Below are 10,578 nucleotides of genomic sequence, written 5' to 3'. Positions count from 1 at the left end.
GAGGCGGGGAAAGGCCCCTGTTAACAAACACCCTCAATGCCTCTGGGGGCCGTTTTGGTCATCCACGAAAATGAAGAAGAAACTTACTTCCAACAATACCCCTCCTGAAAAGATGGGTCACTGATCCATTATGAACATAGCTCTCACCATATAAAGCACCAAAAAGTCAGAAACAAGGAGAGAAAAAGAGGAAGGGGAAAAAAAAAAAAAGAACAAAACAAAACAACCTCCTTAAATTATGCTTTACAAGTTTGTACACTATTTCCTATGCAAAAGGTTGCCCCTTTACTGCAAGGTTTATAGATGAAAACTTGACCAGTTACTTGTAAGGGGAATGTATATCTGGCTATAACTTAAAAGGTAGAAAATATTCACTGTTCTATATACACATTTCAAACAGGAGACAGTTAAACTGAACTGTAGAGTTGCCGATATAACTCTGGATTAACTCACTGGCCACTAAACTAGGCATCAGTAGCTAATTAGAAAGCTTGGGTTCTCAACTTTTAAAAATGCTCTTCTTTTTCTGTCCTGTTTAATTGGTTTGTTTCTTTTAAAAATGTATTATAGTGCATAGCCTAAGTCAGACTTTCAAAGAGATACAGCGCCTTTCAATGCAGTTTTTGCAGCATTTAAAAGGGACTTTTCTCCCTTCAAATTCGATGTTCGTTGAAAAATCTGAATTGAGTGCTGTACTGTAGTAAAAATATTTCAGTCACAGACTGATATAAATGTATCCTGTGCAGTACTATGGTTGTTTGGTGTCCATCTGCACACGTTTTACTTGGGCTCTTCAATCGTCCCCTTGCTGAGGTCTGTCATTTTGGGGTATTTCACTTTCTTCTGGTCCAGCTCGTTCTGAGCCCACAGTAGTAGTTTCAGTAATTTTGCCAGCTTGGGTGTTGATTCACGATTTTCATAGTCTAGAACAGCTTGATTAACCTCACTCCATACCTGCAAGAGACACAGCAGAGTTCAGTAACAGTTTTCAGGTGTTTAACACCATTGGTATCACATAGACATTGACAAGACCACACCCCGTGTGATAATTCCTCAGAATGGCCAGGACAGAGCTCCACAGACTATGAGCCTGGACAATACAAGGGAAAAAGCCAAACACTTGAATACAAACCACCATTTAAAAAAACCAATTCTTGCTTAAGAACTATTTCTGTTCTCCTGCACAGAAATACCCTCCAGCTTCAGCTCCCCCGCACGCCCCTGCCCTCCAACTTCAGCTCCCCCGCACGCCTCTTTTCCAAGCACTTCAAAAACATTTCCCCCCCATGCAAATCAAAGACGTCGACTTCCTTTTGAGCAAGCACTACCTTCTGCCTCTGCATCATGTTAAGCAAGTCTCCAAAGGGGGATTCTTCAGGATTATCAAAGGCGAGCAGAGCCAGCGTGCGCTCCATTTCTGTCAGGCACTCCCTGCTCTCCTCGCCTTGCTCCGCTAATTGGGTCTGAGCGAACTCCAGAGCCGCTTCTGTCTCGCGCTGCCGAATCAGCTCGATCAAATGCTGCTGCTACATAGGGAAGACAAGGCAGTATTAGCTAAACAAATTAACAGACCTGCAGTATTGCAAGGCTGAACTCCTCAGACACGAGTGTGTAATTTGAGACAAACACTAAGGCATAATTTGACAGTTTGGGGTCAGTCCTTCTCCGTGCGTGAGACAAGCGGCAGCAGACTTGGCTACGAAATCTACCAAAAAAAGGTATCCTGACACTTCTGAGGAGCACATTTTGAAAAGGTTTTCTTATTAAAGGAACTACTAGAACTTCAGACTAGCAGTAATTGGAAGTTGGGAAATCACAGACCACCACGGCTGCTGCAAGTTTTCATGTTACTAATCACATGTGATAGCTCCTGCACCACACCACAAGTTTCTTGTTGCTACAAAATGATGCCAAGAACAAACACTTAAGTTTCCATCCATGTTCAGTCACAAACCGCCCAACACACTCATATAAAACCAACACTACTCTCCCTAGTCTCTCAGCACCCTCTAAAGCAAAGAGATAGTTTGCCATCTGTCCTTACCTGCAAATGGAAGTAAAGGTATCTGTTTGTGTCTAGCAGCTCTGGATGGAGGCTGTTTATTAATGCAATGGCTTCTTGAATCTGCCCTTTCAATATCATCTCTCTGATTTTTATTCTTTCATCCAGAGTCTCTAAGTCAACGCTGGGTTCAATTCCAGACTCCATCCGAAATTTCTCGGCTGCTTCCTTAAAGCCCTCTGAAACAGAAACATTTTACCTATAAAACACATTTGACATAACATTTTTAAAGAGCCATCAGCTGAAATGGAGAGATTTGAGTATTGCTTGTGCACTTGGGGAGTTTAAGTCTGAACTTCTGAAAAATATTTCTCTACTTAAATAGGTATTTATTCAACAAGGCATCCAACAGCACAAGCTCTAAGGGTCCATGCAACTTGTAGTCCGATACATCTTAAGCTGAAAGCTCATTTTATAGAGTGCTTTGGATTGGAAAAGACCTTAAGGGTTATCTACTTCAAACCCCACATGCCATAGGCAGGGACATCTACTGACCAGGTTGTTCAAGGCCCCATTCAACATAGCTTTGAACACTTCCAGGCTTAGAAGCATCCACAACTTCCCCGGGCAACTTGGTCCAGCACCTCACCACCGTCATGGGGAAGAACTTCTTCCTAATGTCCAATCTAAATCCATCTTCTTCCAGTTTGAAGCCATTACCCCTTCTCCTGTCACTACACACTTTATCCTTAAACCATTTGTTGTTAAAGCAAGCTCTGCCCATTCCCCAAAAGAGGATTTTCAGAATCACATTTTTCAGAATTTGGGTGGCTCTGCTTCTCCCTTCAACCCCCAAACCTGTTTGCACAGACCCAGCAGCTGCACTGAGAAGAAATACAAGATGAATTTTTCTTAAACATTGTAACAGCTCTTGCAGATCCTAGGTCATGAAATGATTTATGCCACCCACTGAGATGCTCTTCCCTCATCCCAGAGGCTCCACACACCAACGTAAACACGGGTGTAGATACAGGATACAAATGCCTCCACCCTGGTACAGCTTCCTGGGATGGAATGCAACGTAATTGCTAGGGATAATTTCCCATGGCTTTGAATCTTACAAGTATAAAGTTAGGCTATATGCTGAAGGGGTTAATATTTTTGGTCTCAAAGAACTTTGCCAACAGTGCCCTTTAGAGTTTATCTTTCTGGCCAGTTAAAACTTGCTCTGACAGTTGCTCTGTGCAGCTCTCAGACTGTTATTTCACCACTGCCGCGTCTCAAACCCTGCTTAAATGGCACCGAAAAGGACATCATACAGAAGTGTGTCATGTTTGTTTACAGCATTCCAGAAAACACTTTACTTTCTGTATCTTTCATCAGAAGAGTGAAGGTTAGTAAATGTCACTTCTATTGCATAACTGCTGAATCTGTCAGTTTCCACTCAGAACACCAGAGCAGTTGTGCATTGCTAAAAGAAACCAACAGCAACCACTAACTCCTGAAAGCCCTTGATTTTGCTCCATCTACAAGCATATTCTAGCCCAAACTGTCTTGATAAAGTAAGTGGCAGGCATTTAAGAGCCTCTCGGTGTTCCTGCTCATTTTTACCTGTAACAAGGTAGTTCATGATAAGGCGATTCATGTCTGCTCTCTGGATATGCAAGTTATTAAGTTTCTCCATCCATTCATCTTTCGTGATTTCATCAGGTTTTTCTGCATAACTCATCCTGGACTCTTACTACAAGACAAGAAAAGCATCTGATTTAACATGTTTCAAGAAGAAGTAAGTTTAATGTGTGTAAGCACTGTGTTACCACCACCTTTATATCTTTTTTTTAATGAGAGCTTTTAAATTAATAATCCAAAACCTTTTATCTCAAACCACAGGTTTACATTTTTCTCCTCCCTGTTTCTGCATTCTTTCAGATCTCTAAAGCTGCTTTCTCCAATCATCAGAATAAATAAATAAATAATCATCTTCTTGTACTTTTAAATCCACTCCAAGCAAATCTTGTTCAGAGTCTACAGAGGGCACAGTGTGAAACCAGTGAATCAGAGTTTGACAGCCAGCCAGAAAACCTGTAACAAACCTTTAAAGCAAAGCCTATGCAAACACTGCCTTAAATTCCTCACTAAAACTTACACTGGACAGCTCCATATATACATTCTGGGACACATACTGCTGTCAAACTGTGCACGATACGTTATCCAATATACGACTGAATAGTTAAGATAGCTTCGGTTTGCTGCCCCCAAAAGCACTCATGTCAACGGTACTAAAATGTTATCTCTCAGTATTTTCCCTCCACGATATTGTTGTGGGGTTTTTTTAGACTCGTAAAAGAAGTGTTTTGCTGAAGCCGGCGATCATTTCTACCTTCAAGTCACGACCGCAAGGGCAGCGAAAAGGGGAGGAGAGGCGGCAATAACAACAGCAACAGGCAACGCCACCCAGGCTCAGACAACACGAGTGGCAGCGCGTCCTCTCATCACCTGCCACTTCCAACAGGTTTTTCTGTCTCTAAACTGCCGTCAAAGCCGCACCGCACCCAGGGAAGTTGAAAAGCGAGAAGCAGGCTCAGCCCAGGGCCGGCTGAGGGGCCGATTGGTCCCGGCCCCGAATTCACGCTGCTCCCAACCACGCGGTAGGGGAACCTGGCTGAAGACGGAACGAGATGCGGCGACCCGAAACCTGCGCAGCCCCGGCCCGCTGCGAGAACTGCAACCTTCCCCTTCCCGTCACCGGCCCACCGAGCCGCTGCCCCCGACCCGGCCCTCCGAGGGGCCAGGGCCACTACAGCGCTCGGCCCCGCTCGCCACAGGCCCAAGCACCTCCCCATGCCCCGCAGCGGCAGACAGCTGGCTGCCCCGCCGGGCCACGGGAAAGGTCCCTCGCCAGCCCCCGTCCCCCGAGGGGAGAAGCGCCTCCGCCGCCGCCATCTTACCGAGCGCGCCGCGGTGCCGGCTCCGACGCACGATCGCGGGGCCCTCTCGCCGCCTCCGCCAGGCCGCTGGCACGCGGATCTCGCGAGAACCGTCCTCTCGACCAATCAGCGCCCGGAAAAGAGCGAGAAGACGCAATTATCGAGGCGGCCGGCGGGACAGAGCGTACGTGTGTCCGGGGAGGTCACACCTCCGACGGGGAGGTGGGACCATAGAGACGGGTCGGGGTGGCGGCACCTGGGTGCCATGGAGCTGGGCCGCGATCCCTCCGGGGCCGGCAGAGAGCGAGGGCAGCCGAGGTGCGGGGCGAGCCGGGCTCCAAGATGGCTGCATCTGCTGCCTCAGGCAGTCGGGGCGTCAGCGCCAGTTCGTGTCAGCGGGGCTGCTGCGCCAAGCAGGAGGAGGGTCACGTCTCGTTCCTTCCGTGCCTCCTCTCAGCCCCTCCTTAGCTCACATCGGGCAGGACCTGCGCTGGCTCCGCCATGCTGCCTCCTCCACCTCTGCCAGGAGCTAGCGCAGCTGTTCTGTGCCTCACGTCCCTCCCTGACGCTTTAATAACGTCTCGGGTGATAGCGCGGACCTCCCTGGGAGAGGGACAGCCGCCTCGGCAGTAACACCCACGGCGGAAAGTGACTGATGGGTTGGTCCGGTCCCTCTCGGCGGGCTGTGCGCAGGCTCCGCCGTGTGAGGCCGTAGCTGCTTCTGCACGGACGCTGCGGGGTCCGCGGCGGCAGTGTTGCTCTGGAGCCTCGCTTGCCAAAGGTTGGCCCTTGGAGCTCGGAGTGCTGCCCGCAAAGCTGGCCCTGCCACTCTGTCACGATCAGGGGCCGGGAGATGGGTCTGCCGCACGTCACAGGCTCAATATTAATGTCCAGTTCTGCCAGTGTACGCTGCTGCTGATACGCAGGGCTGCGAACGGTCGTGGCTCAGGACTCCGATTTATGATCTCTCTCAAAATGCGTGCTGGTTACTGAGCAGACTTAATAAACTCGCTGGTGCTAGATCGAGTGAGTTCTGTGAGTCGTTGAATCATAAAATTGGTTTGGTTGTAAAAGACCTTTAAGATCATCGAGTCCAACCCTTATCTAATCCTACCAAGCCTCTCAGCACCACACCTCCAAGGGATGGAGTCCAAGCACTGCAGAAAAGCCAAGAACGCACCTTGATTGTGCATTTAAATGGAAAGCAAGCTTAAGGCACACGACTGTTAGACATGAAATGCGGCCAGTGATACTCGTCAGAAAAATGTAATGCCTCTGACACAGATTATGGATCCAGTGACTCCTTTTTCATTCTGCAATAAAACGCAGCCCCCAAAAGTCACTTTCACTACAATTGTCTCTACAAGAAAATCTACATCATAATCAGTTTAACTTACTTCCTCAAACAAAACTCCAAATTCATAAACAATGCAGATTTTTTTTTTTGGGTGGGGGGTGGAATATTGAATGCATGTCATTAGTTCTCAGCCATATGATAAAGACAGCTACAGCATGGCTAGCTGATTGAAAAGGGTTCTTCCTCAGGGTTTAATCTAAAAAAAAGTAATCCTAATGAATTTGGTGCATTGGGGAACAAATTAAGACTATTCTTGACCTGCTAGGCTTGTAAATCTCTCTTGCTGAGGTGATCCTGTCTGGTTGTCAGCTCCTCCCACAAAGGTGGAGTTTCTCAGGAGGCTTCCATAAAGAGGGTGAGAGGAAGCAAATGGTTCTCTCTAGGAGAGGTTCCTGATATGTTTAGAGAGAGAGACGTACCCCAAAGCAGAGAGGCGGCAACAGAGTGTGATTCATGCTACAGTTGCTATTTGCAGGTGTATTTTTTTCTAGTAAGTGGAATAAAATACTGAATAATTAAGGTAAGCAATGCGTGAGCTGCTGTTCAGTGTGGTGCCTGCGCCTGCTTTATTTTTGCAACAAAAGTTTTTCTTTACCCCTCTCATGTCCTTAAGATGAAGAAAAGTTAAAATGGGCTAAAAGCAGCTCCTGAGCTGTGGTTTTGCTTGTCGTGAGAAATGGTATAAGATTACTGTAACCTTTTTTTAAGGAGTTTGTATTTTCTCTGACCAGATTGTTAACCAGGAGCAGTTTGTAATGTTTCTGTGCAGGATATCCTGGCCAGATGCATTCTTCTCTTTTTTTATCTTTTCTTATGCTTTCCTTAACTGTTTCATTTGAGAGTTTCCATTTGAGAGAAGAGCTGTTACAAAACCTTTAGTTGCAGCCAACACCTTTAGAATGTTACTAGTTGGGTATTTTCTTACTGACTCTGAAAACAAAGTGACTTTCTAAAGCATGGATTGCTTTTCTTTGGTTCAATAATACTAAATAGGACTGCTTGTGGTAGTGCTACTATTTCTTTACTGTCAGGGATGGAAAAAATATTAAACTATTACTCCTTTATCTTGAGACAGATGTTTTTTTTCCCCTGCTAGTGTTCTGGGTACAGTGAAAACTGCATGCTTGGGGGGATGGAGCAGTGTCTTGAGAAATAAGCAATACATATTTTACATTAACTCTTTCCTGATAGAAAGCTGCCTAGTGACTTTCTGTATTCCCCTCTCTAACTTGTATCTCACTTTATAAATGTTTAATTATTCCATGCAGCTGACTTAAGAACACTTAAATTCCCTGTGCTTCATAAGATGGAATGCTCAAGACCAAACTTGCATGGTTAAACCTCACAAAATTAAGAGAGGAATAGGAAGATACAAAGCTGAGGTCAAAAGCTTCCTAAATGATTTCCTCTTTTCTTAGTGCTGAAGCCCAACTTCTGTTAAATCCCTCACATTATCTCCAAAGATAGAACTTGGGGGAAAATCTTCAGGATACTTCTGTGGCTCCAAAGCTGGATTAAAATGCATGGAATTAAACTATTTAGCTCTTGGGAAAACCATCCCTGGCTTCAACATGCCAGAGTCCCACATGAATCTTTAATGAGGGCAGTAATAACGTGGAAAGTTGGATTTTGGGCCAAGACTGCAAAAATGAGATGAAAAGAAAGCTTTAATAACTGTATTTCAGTGCACTTTATAGAGTTTGTACCTGAATTTTGAAGAGAAGTTTTGATGACTGATACTTGGAATTGAGTGGAGTGAATCTCATGCTAAAATCACTAATTCCTGGAGAGCTCACAAAAATACCTGCAAAAACTGCAGATACTGGAGGGAAGGGGGGACGTTTACCTAGGATTGCCAGGGGGGGAAAGATGAATCTGCAAGTTTCTGTCAGCTGGTGGGGAAGGGGATTGCTTTATTTATGTGACTATAATTAACCCTCAGTAAAGTATTTCTCTGTGTTCATCTAGTCTCTCTGAAAAACGAAGTATCAGGAGTGTTGGAGAATCGAGGACACAGAAGATATACACTGTCTTGACACCTGACCTATCTCTTCTGGGTGATGTGCTGAACTCTGAAGACAGAGGTCTTTTTCCACAAAGAGGTAAAGCTGGAGCACAGCCAACATAAATTAGTCTCTTGTGACTTGTAAAGATTAATTACCTGCTTAAAACCCCTGACTATACCAGAGATAGAGGAGGGAAGAGTACTTGCTCATTTGCTTTCATCCCTCCTCTTTTCATGGGCTAACTGTAGTTTTCACTTAGCTGCTGAAATAGGCTTCCCAGAACAGTGAGGAAGAAGTGAGAGAAGGGGTGAACTTAAAGCAAGTGTTACATCTAAGGGCTTTGCATCTCCAAATGTTGGGAGAAAGCTGGTGAAGGCAAAGTTGGGTGAGAGCAGGAGTTACATCCCAGGTTTGGGGGCCCCACCTCTGTGCAATGTGAAGTTGGTGATACCTTAGTGCCTAGCACAGTTTCATGAATAACACCTAAAGACCCCTGTGTGAAACACTGTAAATATAATTAAGGTCAATTTGTAGACACTCAAAGGTTAAAAAAAACAAAACTGGGGAAGCCCAAAGGATAGATAGATAAATAAATGACAGCTGCAGAGGAAAGTCTCAGTGTCTTGACTGCCTGAAAGCAGTAGAAAAAAGTTTTAAGGAGTTAGTACTGAGGGATTTGTGGGTATCTCAGCATAAGCTTCTCCATTGTTTTAGGAGATAAGGTGCTTATTAGACGTTCAGAAGGTGATTAATAGTCATTAATCTCTGCTAGGATTTCCCAGCAGTGTTTTCAGTTCAAACCAGTTAGAAACTATTATTGTGTTCTATGAGAGCAGGCCTAAACCAAAACTCCTGTTGCATGCATCACCAAAAACCTCCTTCTGCTTGCTACCAGGACAATGCACATTCAGACCAGTCACCTAGGAGTAAATGCCCCAGATTAAGGGAAATTGGCCTCTAACATTAAAAGAATCAGGAAGGGAACAAGGCAGGGAAAGAACTGAAGTGCTGATGGTACTACTTAAGATAAGGTGACAGGTGTTTAGTCACCAAAGGTGTAGATACTCTGATTTGGGCTTTAACACAAAGATGTAGGTGTCATATGCTTTAGCTGCTGCTCACTGGGTGTGCAGAGTGAGTCAGTGTTACATTAAGATGGTGTAAGCCTCTTACTATATGGGTGTAAGAGGAATTTATTACCTGTTTCGCTGCTGAATCCTTTATTGCAAGCATTCCCTGTTCACTCTTGGTGTGCAATTCCTGATTTTGGCAGGTTCCCCTTCCCTTGGTGTAATTCATGGGTTTGAGCACTCCCTGGATGCTATATTTGTCCATTAACAACCTGTAATTAGCTTTTCCCAGGGCACAAATCACAGTGCAGCTTGATCCATTAAGCCTTAAGGTATTTCCCCTCCAAGTGCTTTTCGTTTAGTGTAGTTCTGTAGCTGCAGAACAAAAATCAAATTTCTGCTTGCCTTTAATTGTGATGTCTTATACTTTTACACAGGAATCTGTTGGAGGTTTTTTTACCTCTGGGTGTTCCTGTGTGAAGTAAGTATTAATGCTGCCAAGCTTCACAGGTGGAGAAAGGCTGACTATGCTCAGGAAAAAGGCTAATAAGAGTTTTTTTCAACATGCTCAACTTTTACTACCAGAATTCTCATAGAATGTAGGCATCTAAAAGATATAATCAAACTACTTTGATAGCATTAATTCCATTGAATTACAGGATTCTAAGTACAATTTTAGGTTTCCTCATGTTTTCATACCTTAATCCATCTTAGTAAACACTGTCTGGATTCCATCTGAAATCAATGCTAACAACCCTTGAGGAAAAATGTGCAGGATCAAGGGCAAAGAGCCAAACCTCACACCTCCACCTGCCTAAAAGGCTATTCACATGTCAGCATCTGGAGTGTTTTCGTGACCTTGTGGGTCCTCATACGAACCCTGGGACCCTGCAGCAACTGAGATGTAGATGTCTGTTTCTGGTTGCTAGTATCATAAATGCTGACAGTAGGACCAAAACATAAAGTGGGCGTAACTATTTAGAGCAGCTTGGAGATCCTGGAGAGTTTGAGTAGTCTAACCATTTTTTAAAGGGTGTTTACTGCAAAGTTTCCATGCTGTGGATAAGTTGATTCAGTGAACACTTCCCCAGCACTCTGTAATGTGAACCCAGAAAAAAAGCTTTGCTGCAGCACTAGTTTTTGATAAAACTGATGGAATAGGAAAACCAAATCCGAATCCACACGGAATAAGCAGAGGTGAGGAGCGTTGGTGATG

General features: G+C 44.8%; 2 protein-coding genes across 2 annotated transcripts in view; one reads left to right on the top strand and one right to left on the bottom strand.

The window, feature by feature from the left end:
• Window positions 1-205: 205 nt before the first annotated feature.
• On the bottom strand, window positions 206-5,053 carry GID8 (GID complex subunit 8 homolog). Its single transcript, XM_009909954.2, has 5 exons — window positions 4,951-5,053; window positions 3,614-3,743; window positions 2,045-2,241; window positions 1,329-1,526; window positions 206-954 (listed from the first exon to the last, which is right to left on the bottom strand). Exons 2-5 carry the CDS (start codon window positions 3,729-3,731, stop codon window positions 781-783), a joined length of 687 nt encoding a protein of 228 aa, XP_009908256.1. The 5' UTR covers window positions 3,732-3,743; window positions 4,951-5,053; the 3' UTR covers window positions 206-780.
• Window positions 5,054-5,072: 19 nt separating this feature from the next.
• DIDO1 (death inducer-obliterator 1) overlaps window positions 5,073-10,578 on the top strand; it is a 57,616-nt gene continuing 52,110 nt past the window's right edge. The window contains exons 1-2 of the mRNA XM_054173517.1: window positions 5,073-5,151; window positions 8,255-8,388. The gene's annotated coding sequence lies outside the window, so the exon portion shown is untranslated. The remainder of the gene's footprint in view (window positions 5,152-8,254; window positions 8,389-10,578) is intronic.

Source organism: Dryobates pubescens, chromosome 26, assembly GCF_014839835.1.
Source record: "Dryobates pubescens isolate bDryPub1 chromosome 26, bDryPub1.pri, whole genome shotgun sequence".
Classification (NCBI taxonomy): Eukaryota; Metazoa; Chordata; class Aves; order Piciformes; family Picidae; genus Dryobates; species Dryobates pubescens.
Note: the sequence above shows the minus strand (reverse complement) of the source record. Positions and strands in the feature narration are given on the sequence as shown.